Source organism: Elgaria multicarinata, chromosome 19 (assembly GCF_023053635.1).
Source record: "Elgaria multicarinata webbii isolate HBS135686 ecotype San Diego chromosome 19, rElgMul1.1.pri, whole genome shotgun sequence".
NCBI classification, from domain to species: domain Eukaryota; kingdom Metazoa; phylum Chordata; class Lepidosauria; order Squamata; family Anguidae; genus Elgaria; species Elgaria multicarinata.
Window position 1 is genome coordinate 3,528,571 of NC_086189.1, and position 21,081 is coordinate 3,549,651.

At 48.6% G+C, this 21,081-nt stretch overlaps 1 protein-coding gene across 1 annotated transcript in view; it reads right to left on the reverse strand.

Annotated features, from left to right (window-relative positions):
- The window catches only part of ABCA2 (ATP binding cassette subfamily A member 2), an 84,334-nt gene extending 74,010 nt beyond the window's left edge, over positions 1-10,324 (reverse strand). Inside the window, exon 1 of the mRNA XM_063144914.1 lies at positions 10,219-10,324. Within this exon, the coding sequence (XP_063000984.1) occupies positions 10,219-10,284 (66 nt within the window). The 5' untranslated portion in view covers positions 10,285-10,324. The remainder of the gene's footprint in view (positions 1-10,218) is intronic.
- Between the last annotated feature and the right edge of the window lie 10,757 nt (positions 10,325-21,081).

Here is a 21,081-nt window from a genome sequence, read left to right on the forward strand (position 1 = left end):
CCAGCAGTGCTTTCCTCATGTTCTTTGGGCCATGACACCTGTGAACAGCAGTCATGTCCGGAGTCAAGGGTAGGTTTGGTCGGGCACCAGCCGAGGGTCCACACCCCAGCAGGGCCCACTGACAAGAGCTCTTCCTCACTGCGATATGCTTGTTCACCTGTCTCGCCGTCTGGCCCAGACAACGTTGGTGGGGAGAAGGGGAAACTGGAGATGCTACAGCTCTCTACCTCTCAAGGAAGCAATGGGCAGCAACGAGGAGCTGACAGTGGCCGTGAGAAGGTAGATTCACTGAAGGAGGGGCCCACGGGGGATGCCTTTGCCCAAGGACCCTCCAAAACCCGGACCCAGCACCAACAACAGTGACAGCAGCATTAATAGAAGTATAGCTTCCAAATCACGTGAGGTCCTGGTTCCTCTCTATTCGGCCCTGGTTAGGCCTCATCTAGAGTGTTGCGTCCAGTTCTGGGCTCCACAATTCAAGAAGGACACAGACAAGCTGGAGCGTGTTCAGAAGAGGGCAACCAGGATGATCAGGGGTCTGGAAACAAAGCCCTATGAAGAGAGACTGAAAGAACTGGGCATGTTTAGCCTAGAGAAGATTGAGGGGAGACATGAGAGCACTCTTCAAATACTTAAAAGGTTGTCACACAGAGGAGGGCCAGGATCTCTTAATGATCCTTCCAGAGTGCAGGACACGGAATAACGGGCTCAAGTTAAAGGAAGCCAGATTCCAGCTGGACATCAGGAAAAACTTCCTGACTGTTAGAGCAGTGCGACGGTGGAATCAGTTACCTAGGGAGGTTGTGGGCTCTCCCACACTAGAGGCCTTCAAGAGGCAGCTGGACAACCATCTGTCAGGGATGCTTTAGGGTGGATTCCTGCATTGAGCAGGGGGTTGGACTCGATGGCCTTGCAGGCCCCTTCCAACTCTGCTATTCTATGATTCTATGATTCTTACAGCCACCGCTCAACCAGGAGAAAAGGGCATCCCTCTGTGATACTGGCGTGCCTTTTGCCCACCCCCTGCATGCCAGCCAATCTCTTTCCTGTCCTCGTTTGCAGGCCAAAGTGTCCCTTGCAAAGGCCTCCTACTAAAACAACAACTCCTCCTTTGCCTCGGACCAATGCCCAGGACTGGTACGGCCAGCTGAGCACCTGTTTTGCTTTGGTTGTGTGATATTCCCAAAGCTCCCACACAGAAAATGAAGGGGGGGTCAGAAAGAGGGAGAGGAGAGGAGAGGAATGGACATGTGGCGCTAATTTGTCGAGTGCGCTGCCTCCGCTTCCTCGTGCGTCCCCATGGGAACGGCGCGGGTAGAGCTGTACCCACCTCTCGCCACCTGTTCTTCCAGAGCAAGTAAGGTGCTTCTGACTTTGCAACTCAATCCAGTAGAGAGGCATTAAGAGAGTTGGCTTTTTAAAAAAAAAAAAAAAAAAGATTAATCTCTCTTTTGTATAAAAGGAGGAAGTTGCTGGCCAGGTGAAAATGAATAAGAAATCAGCAGGTGACTGAAGGCGAGGGCTCATGTAATCAAATGTTCCTTCGTATTTAAAAATAAGGTACGCAGCAAGTTAGCATTTTAGTTCTCCCTGAAATGCTAGTGTTCTACATGCAGGGAATGTTTTGGTGTATGTATGGGAAGGGAATTCAGAAATACAGCTATGACACAGCTTGACCACTTCGGCATCCAGTGCAGTTAACAGCTTTATGGATACTTCTTTTTCCTAGGGCTTTGTTTCCAGTTTTGCTGCCTATCACCCAAAACTGACACTGGTTGGGGCAACATGGCAAAGCCCTCCTCTCATTGGCTCTCATCAATGCTCTGCATGACCTTCCAGTCTCCAGGTAATGCTCCCGATCTCTCCAACGGCCAACCTATATCAGGAGAGGCGAGTCCAAGCAGTGCACCGGCAACTATACCAAAGAAAGACCATTTTGTGTTGCTGTAACCGTTTCACAGACCTGCAAGACGGCCAACAAATCCCTACGAGAGAAAGAAATGCATTTATTTCTTTAAAACTACCTTCAACTTCCTGGTTTATTACAAGCCAGGAGGTCACGCACTTCAGGTTGCAATCAGGAACGATATTGACGTAAGGTGAGGTGCTCCTGGGGCTGGGGGAGAGGCGGCGGTTAGCAAAGAGACTCAAGCAGCCTCACCTGCCACTTGCAGGCCAACCAGAAATGGTTCACAACTGGTGTCCCGTCACAAACCGTGCCATAAAATAAAGCCCACCTGTTTCAAAAGATCCTGGTCTTCTCCAACCTTTGAGATAGTGGGAGAAGACTAGGACCACACTGGAGGCCTTCAAGAGGCAGCTGGACAACCCTCTGTCAGGGATGCTTTAGGGTGGATTCCTGCATTGAGCAGGGGGTTGGACTAGATGGCCTTGTAGGCCCCTTCCAACTCTGCTATTCCATGATTCTATGATTCTATGTTTCAGACTACCATGCCCATACACCCCAGACAGCATGGCCAACAATGAGGGATGATGGGAGTTGTTGTTTGGGAGGGATGAATGTACCCATTTCAGCCTCTGTTTCTCCTTTTCCCAACCTTAGGTTTGCTTCACCCCTCTTCCACTGTGCTATATCCCCACAAAAAAAATTGTCCACATTTTCACATAAATTTCTCCTAATTCAAAACCAGTGTGGCGTAGTGGCTAAATGTTGGACTGGGAGTCAGGAGATCCAGGTTCTAGTCCCCACTCAGCCATGGAAGCTCACTGGGTGACTTTGGGCCAGTTACAGACTCTCAGCCCAGCCTACCTCACAGGGTTGTTGTTGGAGAGGAGGAGGATTATGGGTGCTGCCTTGGGTTCCTCGGAGGAAAAAAGGAGGGATATAAACGCAATAAATAAATAAATAAAACTGATTTGCTCCCATCCTTAGCTGTAGCCCAAAACATCTGGAAGGTACCCAGTTGGGAAGGCCATCTCAATGGAAGAGCACATTCTTTTTATGTAAACCCCCCCCCCAGGGCAACATCTGGAGAAGGTTTAAAGCACGGGTAGCAGGTATTGCACAAGAACTCGGCTGGAAACCCAGCAGGCAGTTGCCTGTCGGACTGGTCCATACTGGACTCCTCTGACCCACTTCCGATGTCCACCCCTGATTCTTCACCTCCCTTCCCAAGTGAAACCAAACCTAATTACTCCATTGTCTGCCTACATCTGTCCTTTGCTTTGCTCTGGTCTCGCCCATTTCTTAGCCTGCTCATGAAGACACCACGTACCTCAGGTGGCACTAAACAGATCACTCTTAACCAGGCCACAAGGAGAAACTCCTTTAAACTTGCCTCCTGTGCTTTATGACCTTGCTGGGGGTCGGGGGGGGGGCGAGGGCAGTTTGGAACGACCCACAGGGCACACAGTGTCCCTTTAACAGACTTCACAAGTTACCCTATAACTCAGCTGTGTGGGACCTACTGCTCTGGTTGCTTTTATCGCCTCGCAGACAAATGGCCCTTTGTCCGTGCCGCAAAAGTCCACTTTAGCAACATAACAAAAGATCTTCGTGAAAAATAATCCAAAGACTCACCCCAAGTGAGTGCGTGCATGTGTGTGTTTAAAGCTTGAGTCAACACCCTTTCTTCCCACTACAGCTGTCCTTCGACAGAAGTCCCATTTTCACATTCACAACACCTTCGAAATTTACTCCCAGGACTCTGGTGTGTTTGAGTCTGTGTGTGCGCACAGTGGCGTAGTGAAAGCAGGGCTCACGGGGAGGCGGCCCCAGGACTTTTTTATTAGCAGGGACACTGACTTCATCTGCCTCTCGTCCCTCAGACTACGCTGCTCCCTCTGACCTTAACTCAGCTTATCTTCACAGTAGCTGATGGGGAAATAACATTCCTCCGGCAACAATACACTGTTCCTTGTTGTAATGCAAAATATTTTCAGGGCGGCTTGATATTGTGAATGCACAATTCAGACCCGTTAGCTACACAAAAGACCTGCTCTTGGTGTAGATGAAAGCTCCTAAACCTGGTTTGTTGATATGGATCAACACAGCTGCCTACATTTTCAGACCCTCCTTGGGAATATTATGCAGAATATCATGATGAGCGCCCTCTTGTCAAAGTGACTACTGCACCACTGCATGTCGGCTGCCCACCAAAAAGAGGATATAGTATGGACATCAGCATCTTCACTTCAGCTTTCATTAAAACATATCTAACGTTTCAGCCAGTCCCAGGGCAACGTGTTACACACACCACACCTAGATCGGTCTCCGGTGTGATGACAACACTGGAGAATTCAGCTGCATTGATGCCACCACGGCGGTACAGCTGCCCCATGGAAATTGGGAGGGACAGGACTACACTAAATGCAACATTATCTGTATGAACTGGCCAAGAAGAGCCCGCGCACAAATCATAGCATCATAGAATAGTAGAGTTGGAAGGGCCTATAAGGCCATCAAGTCCAACCCCCTGCTCAATGCAGGAATCCACCCTAAAGCATCCCTGACAGATGCCTGTCCAGCTGCCTCTTGAATCCACAAGACCATTTACTCCAAGTTATACAAGCAGGCCCACAGCTCCCTTGCTTTGCGCAAATAAGGGTCAGAGTCCAGTCCTCAGTATACCAGGGCTCGGAACGATGGCTTTGTGACTGGAGTCAAACTAGGTGAGGATAAGGCGTCTTTGCACGTTCAGTTGCAAGCCGCCACCCAGCCGGCTTCACCAGCGGGTCACCTTGAAAGGGAGTATGTGGGAGGAATTGCCCCAAATCCCGTGCCTCAACACCTCCTCGTACTGAGTTGGCAGGATTTGGCCAAATCCACTATCAGCTGACCCTGTAATGTAAGAGATTATGTGCTACCATGAGTGTTATAGCTCCTTCCGAGCTCTGACAGTTTCTGGCTGAAATTTTGCCCTACTGGCATCTGATCCACCAGCCTCCACTGGCTCGCCCAGCCATGTCCCCTCACTCCCACCATCACCCCCAAAGAACGGCAGATTGGAAATTCCCATTTTCCAATGGGGATTGGGCTTCTTTTCCACTTTAAAATCAGGCCAGCAAAAGTATGCAGGCGTAAACGAACCTTACTGGATCAAACTAAAGGGAGACCAGCACCCTGATCCGAATAGCAGCCAGACAGAGATGGGGATGGAAGCTGACAGGCAGGGCATGAAGTCTGCAACTCTCCTCTGCCAGCTGCCTGGTGCTCAGAGAAGCACTTGCCCCTGCATATGATGGTTCCATAGACACATCACAGCTAATTCTTTCACCACAGATCTATCCAGGCCCTTCTCCTAGCTAAATGTCCATTGCTACGTCTTGGTTTAGCAAATTCCATCCAAATTGGTGACCATCACTATGTCTTGTGGCAGTGAGTTCTGTAGTTTATCAATAAACTTTATTGCATATTAGCCACATGGGCCATTCACAAACAGATAAGACAATAACATACCCTCCATGAGCCAGCAAAAGTGCTTAAAAAAAGAGTGTTAATAGGATATCAATCATCTGGGTTATAATTACAATGTTAGCCAACATTTAATAGTTCTGTAGTTTAACTATACACAACATGGAGGAGTTCTCTCTTTGATCTGTCCTGAATCTCCCATTGTTTATCTTCATGGGATGACCCTATTGGGTCCCAGTATTATGGGAGAAAAAGGTCTCCCTAGCCACATTTTCCATTCTATGCATCATTTTGAACATCTCCACCACATCTCCCCTTACTCGCCTTTTCCCTAAGCTAAACAGTCCCAGATGTCACAACGCTTCCTCAGAGGGGAACTGCTCCAGACCCTGGGTCATTTGAGTTGCCCTTTTCTGCACTTTTTCCAACTCTGCAATATCCTTTTGCAGCGGCCGTAACCAGAACTGTGCACATTATTCCAAGTAGGGTTACACCCTAGATTTCTACAAGAGTAGTATGATCTTGGCCGTTTATTTTCCTAATGAGCCCGAAATGGGAGCTTGCCTCTTTCCCAGCAGCTGGACCCTGGGGTGGGCATTTTCATCACGCTGCCCGCCACAACCCCAAGGACTCTTTCCTGGCTTTGTCACTTGCACCTCAGGTTCCACGAGCCTAGATATGTGGGGGGGCTGGAGGGGTTTTCTGCACCAAACAAGCGTCACTCGACACTTGCTTTCCTTGAACCTCATTTGGACGCCCCTTCGCCCCGCTGGGAGAGAGCTTTGTGGAGCTCTTCGCAATCCCATTTTTGGTTTTTGCAAACTTGGCTCACAAGTTGAAACGTACCAGAAATCTGCCCCTGTGCCCCAAGCAACGGGCCACCATGAATTCTTAGCTGGGCTACCCCACAGCCTCTTTGGCAACTGTGCCTCTTTACCGAAGGAAGCACGCCCAAGCTGGAAGCCCACCATGAAACATCACTGGTTACTTCCAAAAGGCACAATTTGCAACCCAAGAACCCAGTTTCCCCATTTTAGACCAGCCTTCCCAAACGTGATGCCCTCCAGATGTGTTGGACTACAACTCCCATCATTCCCAAATGGAATGTTGCAGTCTGACACATCTGGAGGGCACCAGATTTGGGGAGGCTGGTTTAGACAGTGTGGAGTTATTCACAGGAAAGCAGAAAAGTGCTCTGAGTATGCTCAGAGGTCCTTTCTTTTCACCATCTTGACACCAGGAACAGATTTCACCTAGGCCCCCGATGCCTGCCTGCCCCTCCAAATCAAATTTTGTTTTTAACACTCTGCAGCAAAAGCCTTCTGCAGAGTTAATCCCCCCCAGAAGCAAAGAGCCGTACACCTCAGAAGCCCTGGAGATGTTCGGGGTGGGTGGGTGGGAATCCTTCATTATAATGCACATAAATTTAGACAAGAGAGCGAAAGAAAAAGGGAGAAAAATCGATGCCCCTTGAAGACTCGCTTCTGCAGAGAAAAACGGTGCAGTGAATGAGGTAGTGGCACTAGGAAGGTGACCATACTTGCGATTCACACAGAATGCGAATAGAAACTGACAGGAGAAACCCAACCCCTGACTTTGAAGCCCGGGAAAGGCTTATGGTACCACAGCTCAGCTGTAGACCCCCGTTTTTAAATACTAGGTCTCAACCCCTGCAACATTGTCAGGGTGTCCCTGTGCATGTGCAGATCGCTCTTCCTGACCGATAGAGGAACCGCAGCCCACTCTGATACACTCAGAATAAACGGAGGGGTCAGCAACTGGCATCCCCTAAGCCATGACCAGCCCAGAGGCGAAATAGGGTTGGGGAAAGTGGCAGCTGCGACAGGCTTATTCTGGGGGGAGGGGGGCAAGGGCAGGGAAGAGGGCTTAGCTCCCCGCCTCCCCAAACAGCCCTCCTCCGGCCAATGTAGTTGCCGACTAAGGGATTGCAGCACCCGGCCCTTGGAGAGTTGCCCCCTCTGCATCCCTGCAATTAAACACTGCTGACACCCTGCTAGGTGGGGGAGGGGGGCAGTAGGACAGAGAAATCGGGCAAGAAAGTGCAGGATAAAGACCAAATCATTTTGCCAGCTGGCAGGACAGTTCGACAAGGGGAGAAAAGGGTCTCTAAAACATAATGGGTGGGGTGGGGTGGGAGGGAGAGAGATCTGACCCACATAAGATTTGGAGAAAGCTAAATATAGCACAAGGATGGATGCATAAGCCCATTGCAGAAGCACGATGCCACGGTCAGGTGGACAGGGAGTCAGAGAAGAACACTGAAGGGCCCAATCCCCAGCAGGTGTTGAAGTGACGCACGGAAGAGAGAAATCATGTTGTTGGGGGGGGAGGGAGTGCATAGCAGTGATTAATTGCAGAGATGCAGAGGGGCCGTCTCTCCGAGGGCCGGGTGCTGTAATCCCTTAGTCAGCAACTACGTTGGCCAGAGGAGGGCGGGGAGGGGAGGCGGGGATCTGAGCCCTCTTCCCCACCCTGTCCCCCAAAGTAAGCCTGTCGCAGCTGCCACTTTTTCCAGCCCTATTTTGTCCCTGGGCTGGTCGTGCCGTACAGGACGCCAGTTGCTGACCCCCTCCATTTATTCTGAGTGTATTGGAACTGGCTGCGGTTCCTCCGTGGCTCGGAAAGAGCGACCTGCGCAGGGACCCCCAGCCAGTGTTGCAGGGTTGAACATAGTATTTAAAAACAGGGGGGCCAAGCCTCAGCCTGGGGACCCCCAACCACCCATTCCTCAGCCTCAGAGCAAGCGGGGCAAGAATCACAGGTATACATGGGTCAGGAAAACATTTCCATGGTTGGGGTCCAGCGCTGTACCCAGAAAGAGGGTGGCCCCTTAGAAAGGCGGTGAATTGTAAAGTCCACAGGTTGCATGTCCATCCTCCTATTGTTATCACCTTGGGGCTGGCCAAATGTCTTTGTGAACTCCACAGGGGCATTGTACATTTGCAAGTGCCCAAATGTACAATTTGAGTATACAGCAGCTGGGAGAAATATATATTTCATTCACTCTGGAATGCATCAATGTTCTAGAAGGCAAAGCAACAAAGAGCCTAGCAATTTTCCATCTTGTGTGTGTGAGAGACAGACAGAGAGAAGGAATATCTCTCTCATAAAATTTCCTATATTGAGCCAAATCTGTGCTCTATCTGATCGGAATTCTGCCAATGGACAGTGGCCAATCAGATGCCCCAGGGATGCTCACCAGCAGAGCATGATGGGAATATCTGTCCTTTGCTGCTTGTAATTCCCAGCAACAAGTCTCCGGAAATTTAATTTTCTCTGTGAAAGGAGCTTGGAAGGTATCATTACCAGCAGCTGCTGATAGAATTCTTCTCTCCATGCATTTGTTTTATCGTTTAACAGACATACATGTTCAGTCTTTTAAACTTTGTAAACCATCCAGAGAACTTCGGCCATGGGGCAGTATATAAATGTAATAAATAAATAAATGCAACCATAAAATCCTGCAGCAATGAGTTCCAAAGGCCAGGGTGTCCAATTACAACCCCATCCAGAGAAAACTGGATTCAAATCTCGCCACTGACTCCATCGCGCCCTGATGTCATCAGCCAGGGCAGCAAAAACATTTTAAGGGTTGCCAAGAAAGCAAAATGAAAGGTACACTTCCCAAGGGATCCCAAGCGCACACCCCAGGTTGCGATGCAGCACAGCAAAATATCTCAAGCTGGCCTGGCGTACTCATGCAAACTGAGAACTCCATCCTCTACGCACACACAAACACACATCTCAGGGCAAACAGTTGCACAGGTTAACAATGCACCGTGCAAGAGAAATACTTCCGCTTCTGTCGGCAGCCAGAAATATGTTTTGGGGGTTGTTTGCTTATTTTTAAAGGGTTCAGGGATGACTTTTAAAGAATGCTCCAGGGCCAAACATTTCAGTAATAAAATGGTGGGCTGGGGCTGAAAGACATCGCAGGAAAAAAAAAATAGTTTCTGAAATGCAAACATCCGGCAGAATGACATCTTTTCCACTGCTTGCAGGCTTAATTCCCCCCCCCCCCAATCCCTTTTTGTGGATTTACCGCTTCAAGCCAATGCAATAAATAAGCTCAAAATTGGGGGTTGGGGAAGGATTTGAGTGACAGACAAGTCCCCCCCCATTTCATCCACTAAAACCAAAACTGAGCACCCAAAACGACGCAGAGCGGCACACCATTTGCCCCTCTGCCCAAATGAGAGGCAGTTTCTTTTCTGGCCTCCTCCAAATCCAGAAAAAAGGGGGGGTTCCCTATTCCTTCACCCTCTCCTTTCTAAATTAGGGAGAGACTTTCCTGCACCTAAACTGAATGTGGGATGGAAGCGTCCTTCCTATTTGTCTTCCCTCTTGCGGCCAAACGTGAAAAGGGGGTGGGGAGGAGGTGAGATTGGTTGGTTTTCTCTTCTCTCCCCCTCCCCACAAGCAAACCCCCTCCCCACAAGTCTTTGTTGATCCCCTTCCTATGAAAAGGGGTTTTGTTATTGTTGTTTTGCATATCAGAGTTGCTCCTAAAACCTGCCTGCTTTCTAGAGGCCGGACAGCCCTGCTGCTGCTCCTACAGATGAAAGGGCCAACGTGGGCCAATCCTCAGCCCTATCAGGTCTGAGCCCCCCACTCCCCGAAGAGAAACCCCTCCTCTTCTCCTTCTTTTGCAAAAAAAGAAATCCTTTAAAATAGCCACAGCATCCATCTAAGCCTGCAAACCTTCCCAGATCTTTGAATGAATATATATTCTCTATGAGAAACGCGCCCCCCCCCCCCCGTACACACACAGAGAAATCTCCACCAACTCTCCCCGCTCCCCACAAAAAATACACATTACTAACCGGACTGCGTCGTTTGAGGGTCACATTCTTCCATAGCAAGAGATAGAGTTGGTGCAGAAACCCCATCCTGGCTCGTTTTGCAATGCATTAGCTGCAAGGCATGAGTGGCGGCGGGGAGGGGGTCGGCGGAATGCAATGGTAGGGTGTCGGGGAGGGGGGAGTTGGGGGCAGGGGAAGGGATAAGCCCGGCCTACGGTGGCCTCGTTCTCCTCCCTCTCCAAAATAATAATAATGAAAAGAAAGACAGACAGACAGCTCCTGATTCTGCCGCCGCCGGAGCCTGCCTCTCTGTGGCTTTGTGTGTGTGCAGCTCGGGCTGGGGGGAAAGGCAGCGATCCCAGCCACCCCGCTAGAAAAAACGGGCAGGCACGGGGGAGGGATTTCTGCAGGCCAACGCAAAATTCGGACTCCTCATCTCCCCAAACGACCCGGTGCGTAAATGCGCAATTGACAAGCGCCTGGACAATTTCGCTTTGCAAATAATAATAATAATAAATAGGGCTGCCCCTTCCTCCTCCTCCTCCACCAGGTGCAGCCCTGCCTCTTCTGTGATGCCTCCGCTCTCTCGCTGCTGCATTGCATGGAAGCCTCGCCTCCGCCCGCCCACCTCTCCAGGCAGGCCCGGAGCTCTTAAAGAGGCCGCTCGGATTTAGCTGCGCAAGAGAGAGAGGGAGGGAGGGAGAGAGTTGAAGGAGTCGCAGAGGGAGCCATCCGGTCGGTGCTGGAGGAGGTTCATCCCCAGGATCCAGCGGTGCAGCTAGGGTGGGAGCTCGGTGCCAAAGTCCATGGCCTGGCAACCCGGAGGGTGGTGGGATTTCTCCTTTCCCCCCACCACACAATTAATACCCAGAGAGCTGCAAGTGCAGAAGCAAACTCAATGGGTTTTTTTTATGGCTGTTATGTACCCATGATGGTGCTGGGATTGAAGCCAGGGCCAAAATTCTCCAAAATTCTATTTTGGAGAAGTTGAAGAGGGGATTTCGGGGGGGGGGGGGCTGAAGGCAAAAGGGCGAGAGCCAACGGCATAAGAGTGCCAGGCTATTGTAGCTGAAAGCTCTTACTAACATTAGCTGTAGGGTGACCAACTGTCAGGATTTCCCAGGATTTGTCCTGGTTTTTGTTCTTTCCATGGTGTCAGGGGGGATTTTCTATAATTTTCAATAATGTCCTGGAATGACACACCTTCCTCTTTAAGGCTGCCATTAGCATGGCAGGAGGGAATGACATGCTCTCTTGAGGCACATCATTCCCCCACCCCGAGCTCCAATTGAGGTCTTAAAGTCAGTCAAAAGGCAGATCAAGGAATAGGGATTCAGCTTGTGTTGGATGGGGTTACACTCCCCCTGAAGACGCAGGTCCGCAGCTTGGGTGTACTTCTGGATTCAGCCCTGAGCCTGGATGCCCAGGTTTCGGCGGTGGCCAGGAGTGCATTTGCACAGTTAAAGCTAGTGCGCCAGCTGCGCCCATTCCTAGAGATGTCGGACCTGGCCACGGTGACACATGCCTTAGTTACATCCCGATTGGATTACTGTAACGCGCTCTACGTGGGGCTGCCTTTGAAGAGTGTTCGGAAACTCCAGCTGGTTCAAAGAGCTGCAGCCAGATTGTTGACCGGGGCTGGTTACAGGGAGCACACAACTCCCCTGTTAAAACAGCTCCACTGGCTTCCGGTCTGTTTCCGGGCACAATTCAAAATGCTGGTTATGACCTATAAAGCTCTATATGGTTCGGGTCCAGGTTATTTGAAAGAACATATTCTCCCTTATGAGCCTGCCCGTGATTTGAGATCTTCTGGAGAGGCCCTTCTTTCAGTCCCACCATCTTCACAGGCGCGCTTGGTGGGAACATGGGAGAGGGCCTTCTCGGTGGCTGCTCCGGTGCTCTGGAACTCTCTTCCTGGGGAAGCTAGGCTGGCTCCCTCCTTGATGGGCTTTCGGAAGCAGGCTAAAACGTTTTTGTTCAAGCAGGCCTTTGGAGAATAATCCAGCCCTCTATCTACGTTAATGTCTTATAATTTTGTTGTGTATTTTTATTTAATTGTTTATGGTTTTATTACCCTCCCCCCGCCCACATGTATATTTTAAACTTTGTAAGGCCGCCTTGAGGCCCAGCATTGGGCAAAAGGCGGGATACTAATAAATATAATAATAATAATAATAATAATAATAATAATGGGGAAAGTGGGTCATTCGTGGACATTATAGAAAAGGCCCCAATTGGAGTGGATGGTGGTGGTGCAGAATGAAAACTTTTCCCCTTCTCCACTCCAATCGGGTTCTTTAAAGTGGCGGGGGAATAATGTACTTTCTGCAGGACTCAGAAAGCTGCTTCCCCACACACACACTAGGGCCGTAGCTAGACCTAAGCTTTATCCCAGGATCTTCCCGGGTTCATCCCTGCCTGAGCACTGGATGCCCTGTGTAGCACTTAGATGAACAGGTTTGACCCCAGGACAATCCTGGGATAAACCTTAGGTCTAGCTACGGCCTAGGTGTCCTCTTTTTTGGTTTCCCAAATATGGTCACCCTAATTAGCTGAGCCTTAGCAGAGGTGCTCCAGCATGTTAGCATGGGGGGGGGGGGCAGCCTGGACAAAGGGAGGGACACTGCTGGGACCCTGTGCTTAGGTTTCTGCACCCCTGGTCTAACTGAAATGGAAATGCAAAAGTGCACATGCTCAGAGTATAAGTAAGTTTGGCAAACTGTTTTGCTGTCAACAATATAGCACAAGCCTGTTCGCCTTCTCTACACATTCAAGAGTTAGCACAGATATAGACTGTTTTAGTTGTTCAGGGGGTTGATTAAATTAGCATGAGCTTTCATGGGTTACATCCCACTTCATCAGATACTGTAAATGGAACTGCATCATCATCATCATCATCATCATCATTACATTTATATCCTGCCTTTTTTCCTCTTGCAAGGAACCCAAGCACCATTTTACCTTCACAACAATCCTGTGAGGTAGGTTAGCCTGAGAGTCAGTTATTGGCCCAAAATCACCCACAGAACTTCATGGCAGGGTGGGGTCTAGAACCCGGATCTCCTGAGTCCCAGTCAAACACTCTAATCACTGCAACACACTGGCTTTGAGTCTGAAAAAACGGCAATGGCGTTAAACTGGCAGATCATTCTCTTAAAACAACAGTTACAAACTTGAAGGCACACAAAGAGTCTTTATAATATGCATAGAAACCATAGTCCCTATCAGGTCCCTGATAAACACAATCAAATTTCTTTACCCTCTTTTCTTCTGCCATTGCATGCTCCAAGCGGGCCCCTGCTTTCAATTTCTTCAGAGGGGTCATGGTGGACAGCATGGTTAGCATGTTGCCCCCAGTGTGGGGCTGCTGTGAAAAAGGCAAATTCCATGTCCTGCATAATTAGGAAAGGAATTGAGGAATTGAGCCAATATCATTCTGCCCTTACACACATTTAAGGTGCCACCACACTTGGAATACTTTGTACAGTTCTGATCACCGTACCCAAAAAAAGGATATTGTAGAGCTGGGAAAAGGGCAGAAAAGGGCCACTGGGCCACTGATCAGGGCCTGGAGCATCTCCCCTGTGGGGGAAGGTTACAACAGCTGGGATGGTTCAGCTTTTTCCATTTCCCCCTCTCTTGTCCACCCATTCCTCGGGCCAAATGAACACAACAATGACAATATACAACAGCAACAACAACAAAGTCTTATTTCAGCACCTTAAAGACCTTCAGCCATGATAAACCATTTAGTCTTCAAGGCAGGTGTCCCCAACCTCATGATGTGTTGGACTACAACACCCATCAGTCCCAGCCTGCATGGCCAGCACATCTGTAAGGTGCTAGGTTAGGGGAAGTTGCTTTAAGGAGCCACATTTTTTTCCTTATTGTTTTTGCTGCCAACAGACTAACGCATCTGCTGCTCCCTCTGGAATTCGCAATAGCAACCATTTTAATTAATTAATTAATTAATCCAGATTTGCTGGCCACCATTCTGAAAAACAAGGCAGCATGCAGAATTTAAAAACAGACACTCTAAAACTAAAATTTAAAAAAAAACCGAAAGCAAGAGGAAATAGTAAAACACAGCAGAACGTCAAAGGCCTTGTTACGGCCAGCCCATGCTTCACACTGGAACGGCCGCACAAAAAGAAACAATTTTGCCAGGCACCGAACAACGTCACCGCCAGAGCTGTGCCAGCTGCCCTGGTATTTATTCTCATCCGTTTCAGTTGTTTCCCACTTGTCTACAAATATTTGCACTTGCCAGGGCACAGAGTGAAAACAACGTTCAACAACAACAATAAAATGACAGGTTTTGTTTGCTTTTCAGTTGAAGCAAAAGAAGAAATCAAAGCAGGGACGTTCTTTGTGTTCTTGATCATGGGTGGTTGGGTGGTTTTCTACTTCCAAAACGGAGCCATTTATTACCATACTGAGTATTATTTATTTAATTTATATCCCTGCCTTTCCGCCAAAAGCAGCACTTCAAGGTTGCAGATGAGTAACAGCTCTGATGAAAACGTGTTCCCTTCCTGGTCTGCTTGTGCCTCGTTTGGGAGCAGTATGATCAGTGGGACAGTCTACCGACAGCAGTGAGGGGTTGCAATGGTTTCCTTGCACATTGCAGGGGGTTGGACTAGATGATCCTTGTGGCCCTTTCCAACTCCACAGTTCTATACTTCTATGAATACGGTGCCAGTTGCAGATTTTGGAGTCCCCCTGGGCAAGGCGCCCTCCCTCAGGGAGTGCACTTCACTGCCATGGTCACCAGCTCTTCCTCATCACTGCCACCACCTCTTCTCCTCCTCCTCCATTGTCTGGGCCACAGTGAGAGGCAAGGGAACAAGCAGGTTGCAGCGGGGAAGAGGAAGAGCAGCAAGAGCAGCTCCACGGAGATCTTTTCCGTGGGCCCCTCCTGGGGTGTGGGCCCTCGTCACATGCCCAAAGAGGCCGACGCTTGACCCTGTCCCTTCTTGAGCCTAGTTCCAAACCAGCAGGAAAAATATACATTTTTAGGGTTCAATGGTCCATTAGCTGAATTAGTTGAATGGAACCTCCATGAACGGGAGCAGTAGAGCCCTGAATATCAGATGCTGAGGACAAACAACAGAGGTTGGATATTTCCTATCACTGCTTGTGTAGGTGCTCCCCAGAAGCCTCCAGCTGTCTAAATCCAGATGGACCGAGCCAAGTTCTTCTTCGCAATATTTATTTATTTATTTATTTGTCACATTTATATACCACCCCATAGCTGAAGCTCTCTGGGCGGTTTACAAAAGTTAAGAACAGTAAACATTTAAAAAGTATACAAAATTTAAAAACATAAAAACAACAGTATAAAAACAACAGTATCCATTTAAAAACAACAGTTCTGGGGTCTGTTAAAAAACAAACGTAGCGTTGTTAAATGCCTGGGAGAAGAGAAAAGTCTTGACCTGGTGCCTGAAAGATAAAAATGTTGGTGCCAGGCGAGCCTCATCGGAGAGATCATTCCACAGTCGGGGGGCCACTACCGAAAAGGCCCTCTCCCTTGTTGCCACCCTCCGAGCTTCCCTCGGAGTAGGCACTCGGAGGAGGACCTTAGATATTGAGCGTAGTGTACGGGTAGGTTCATGTCGGGAGAGGCATTCCATCAGGTATTGCGGTCCCAAGCCATGTAGGGCTTTATAGGTTAAAACCAGTACCTTGAATCGGGCTCGGAAGCGTATAGGCAGCCAATGCAAGCGGGCCAGAATCGGTGTTATATGTTCAAACCCCCTTGTTCCAGTTATCAGTATATATTCTTTGATATAGATAGATAGATAGATAGATAGATATAGATATAGATATATAGATATATATTATACCACCCAATAGCCAAAGCGCTCTGGGTGGTTCACATTTGACATACATCCTTACCCAGCTTCTCCAGTTTGGTGATGCAGGCAGGGCAAGACCTTCGCCTGGCCCAGCCTTCCAGATGTCCAACAGCACCAATGCCCTGGAGTGACAAAATAGTGCGCTCCACAGCTCCTATTCCCCCGGGGGCTCTCAGGAACCTGACTGAACTGCTGGAACAGGCAGAAAATATCCCCGCCGGGATCACATGTAGTGGATGCACATCCTCCAGGGAGTGGGAATGAACCCCCCCAACGGAGTGGCCCACCTGGATGGAGAACAATGGATGGACCCAGGACTTTGTAGGGGCTGTTGCCAGCTGCAGAAACTTGGCAATGACATTTCACCCTTGCTACTACTCTGAGTAGGCTGCGTACATTCAGCACAGTTACAATTTCTCTTCTTGTTGGAGTGCTGTGAAGGAAAAAAAGTTGCATATGGCAAATAAATAAATAAATAAATAAATAAATCACCCTTCCCTGTTTAAAAGGCACTAAAGAATGTAGTGAGACTATATATGACCTCTGCATGTGCAGGTCTTATGGAGCTTCATTAGAACACAACTTGCAAAGGTATAACTCAGCGGTTCCCAAAGTGGGCAGTACCGCCCCCTTGGGGGCGGTGGGATTGCATAGGGGTGGCGTTAAGAGGCAAGGGGGCAGCAGGGGGGCGCTCGAGGTGGTCTTTTCCGAGAAGCGCCTCTCCAGAAGGTCTTAAAACCCAGGGACATTTTTATGGGAGAAGGTAGTTTGGTCCCAAGCCATATAGGGGAAGAATCCACACATGTATTAATACTGTTTAAGAAGAGTCCTTTTAATGGTGAATTGAAATGTTTCAAAAGCACCAAAACGCTAATGAAGAGACATACCCTGCTTGGTGTGCCCTGCCACGCCAGCTGCAAAACAGAGGTGTTTGCTCTCTTTTCCCTCGGCAAGCCTGAGGCGGGTGCTTCCCATTCAAAGGGGCCGCGCCCAGGGGGCACTGGGCATGAGTTTGTGGAACCAAGGGGGTGGTTACCTGAAAAAGTTTGGGAACCACTGGTATAACTGAACACAATATGTGTCTGTAGTAAGAATTGAAATGACACAAAACACACATGAATTTCTCAATACAAGTAAATGTTCTCCTGGGTCCAAACAGAATGGCAGAGTTCTTCCTGGCAATTTTCCAGCCGGCTGGTTCGGAAGTGTCTTTGGTTTTGCAAGATTTCTGGACATTTTAGTAGTCCTTCCTTCCGAAGTTACCCGAACTTTAGACCACAGGACAATCCGCAGCAGCGGGGAGTTTCTATGTTGTGGTTCAGACATCTCTGGCGAAAAGAAGGGAAAGCATCAAAACGGAAGCGAAAGTGGTGAGTTCTGGGACAAGGGCGCCCCCTGAGGGACAGACGTGGGAAATGCCGATCAGGGACAAGGCGGACTTTGAAGAAGCAGGACTGGGGACGCGGAGTCTGCTGAGCATCTGGGCCGCCTGCGGCCACGTCCAAGATCGATTCAGAGATTCTCCTGGGTCTGAAATCCAAAAATGAAACTTAGAACTGGCTGAAAGTGGAACTTCACCTCAAAACAGCCTCTTCTCTGCTGCCCTTTCCCGTTCGCTCGTGTCTTTATTAATCTTATTCCTGCTATCCTCCCTTCCTTGCTTCATATTATTAATCTTTCTCTGTCCTCTGGTTCATTTCCTTCTGCTTTTAAACATGCTACAGTCTCTCCCATTCTCAAGAAACCTACTCTTGATAGGCTATCTCTGTCTAAATGCAGGTTGCTTACCTGTAACTGTAGTTCTTCGAGTGGTCATCTGTGCATTCACACATATGGGCTCTGCGCCTGCGCGAGCTGCTGTCGGGAAACTTCTAAAGCTGAAAATCTTTTAGGCGGGAACCCCTCCCCCACTCCCTATTGTGCATGTCTAGGAGGGTCCCCGCCCAGCTCCTCAGTTCTCCTGAGACCTTAGCCTCGGTACCGAGGAGGAATTATTTTGTAAAATCTAATCTATATAACATAACCTGGCACCACACCGAAGCGGGGACGGTGGGTGGGTTGTGTGAATGCACAGATGACCACTCGAAGAACTACAGTTACAGGTAAGCAACCTGCATTTCTTCTTCGTGGTCTCTGTGCATCACACATATGGGCGATTAGCAAGCTCACTTACCGGAGGTGGGTAGGTGTTAGTGCAGGATTGATGACAGGACCGCTCTTCCAAATGAACAATCGGCTCTTGCTCTAGTATCGAGTCTGTAATGCCGAATAAAGGTTGTCGCCCTAGACCACGTTGCTGCTCTGCAAATCTCTGTGACAGAGATGCCCTTATTGAACGCAGTAGACGTTGCGACTGCTCTGGTGGAATGAGCTTTTACACCAGTTGGAGGTGTCATGCCTGCTAGTTCATAAGCCAGAAGTATGGTCTGAACTATCCATGACGATATTCTTTGTTTTGATGCAGGTAAGCCCTTTTGAGGGCCACTGTGACATATGAAGAGTCGCTGTGATCTACGGATGGAGTCTGTGCGCGACTTGTAAAAAGCTAGTGCCCGCCTAACATCAAGCATGTGAAGTGACCTCTTCTCCGCTGCCCTTTCCCATTCGCTCGTGTCTTTATTAATCTTATTCCTGCTATCCTCCCTTCCTTGCTTCATATTATTAATCTTTCTCTGTCCTCTGGTTCATTTCCTTCTGCTTTTAAACATGCTACAGTCTCTCCCATTCTCAAGAAACCTACTCTTGATAGGCTATCTCTGTCTAACTACCGACCTGTCTCTTTGTTGCCGTTTGTTTCAAAGATCCTGGAGCGTGCGGTCTACTCTCGCTGTCTTGACTTTCTTTCTAGTAACTCTGCTTTGGATCCTTTTCAATCTGGATTCCGTCCTCTGCATTCCACCGAAACAGCCCTTACTAAGATCACCAATGATCTCCTTACTGCCAAGTCTAAAGGCCATTATTCCGTTCTTATTCTCCTTGATCTAACTGCAGCCTTTGACACGGTTGATCATGATCTTCTCTTAGATTCCCTTCATGACCTTGGATTTTGTGGCTCTGTCTATAACTGGTTTGCCTCCTATCTAGCAGGTCACTCTTTCAGCGTGTTGGCTAATGGCAGCTCATCTTCCTCCTTTCCCCTTTCAGTAGGGGTTCCGCAAGGCTCGGTGCTTGGCCCGTTGTTGTTTTCCTTATACATGTTGCCCTCGGGCAAGCTTATTCAGTCTCATGGCCTCCAATATCATCTGTACGCCGATGATACACAACTATATCTGTCATCTCCGGAACTTTCTCCTGATGTTCACGATCGTATCTCGGCATGTCTTTCAGATATCTCAGCTTGGCTGCTTCATCGTCGTTTGAAACTCAATATGGCAAAGACTGAATTGCTTGTTTTTCCTCCTAAACCTTCTCCTCATCTCTCATTCTCTCTTACTGTCAATGATGTTACGCTTACTCCGGTCAAGGAAGCTCGTAGCCTTGGCTTTATATTTGACTCCTCGCTCTCCTTTATTCCTCATATTGAGGCAGTAGCTAAATCTTGTCGATTTTTCCTGTATAATATTGCCAGGATTCGATCATTTTTGTCTGTCTCTTCTGCCAAGACGCTTGTTCATGCACTGGTTATTTCACGGTTGGACTACTGCAACCTTCTTCTCTCTGGCCTTCCTTCTTCCCACATCAGTCCGTTGGTTTCTGTTCACCACTCTGCCGCAAAGATCATCTTCTTGGCTCGCCGCTCTGACCATGTTACTCCGCTTCTGAAATCTCTTCATTGGCTTCCAATTCACTTCAGAATCCAATATAAACTTCTCCTGTTAACCTTCAAAGCTTTTCACGGTCTAGCTCCTTCCTATCTCTCCTCTGTCATCTCACACTATTGCCCCGCTCGTGCTCTTCGCTCCTCTGATGCCATGTTTCTCGCCTGCCCAAGGGCCTCTACTTCCCTTGCTCGGCTCCGTCCATTTTCTTCTGCTGCCCCTTACGCCTGGAACACTCTTCCAGAACATTTGAGAACTACAAGTTCAATCGCAGCTTTTAAAGCTCAACTAAAAACTTTTCTTTTTCCTAAAGCTTTTAAAACTTGATGTTGTGCAGACTTTATACTGTTAGTTTTACCCTACCCTGTGCCTGCTTACCCTACCCTGTGCCTGTTTGCATTCTCTTCCCCTCCTTATTGTTTCATTATGATTTTATTAGAATGTAAGCCTATGCAGCAGAGTCTTGCTATTTAATGTTTTACTCTGTACAGCACCATGTACATTGATGGTGCTATATAAATAAATAAATAAATAAATAAATAAATAATAATAATAATAATAATAATAATAATAATAATAATAATAATAATAATAAAGCGGTGGTGACTAAAATGGCATTTTAGCATTTATATAGCCCTGGGATTAGGGAGCCACTTGCTGCCCAGATTTGAACTCCCGGGGGGGGGGGGGAATTTTCAGGGTGGGCGTGGCCAAAGGCAGAAGGGGTGTGGCCAACGTGTGTAGGATTGCACCCTTAGTTGCCTTTTTCTCCTCTTCCTCCTCTTGAGATGCTGGTCAAAATCTCTCAGGGCTCCTTCCCTCAAATGCTCTTCTTTTGGCTGGGGAGGGAAGCAGCACGAAACTGCAACTGAGGCCACTCTCCCACCCTCCTCTTCTCTTCTTCTTCTTTTTTTTTGGTCAGATTTCATCACCAACCACCATTTTTCACACCTTGGTTGCACAGCCATTTCCAAGACAGGTGAGCCGGGTGGCAGCGGCGTTCCAATCAGCACTGGGCAGCCGATGTCACATTTCCCACAATGCCTCTGTCCTAGTACCCTTCAGAGGTATTGTGGGAAAATTATTCAGCAGCTCCCAGACCTGACTGCCCCGATGTGCTCCTCCATGAATTTCGCCTTGTCCTGGAGGTGAAGCCTCTCAAGGGCTGCTAGCCCTGATGGTTCTGTGCTGCCTCCAGTATCCGAGGCAGTAAGGCTGTGTACACCAGTTGCTGGGGAACATGGGTGGGAGGGTGCTGTTGC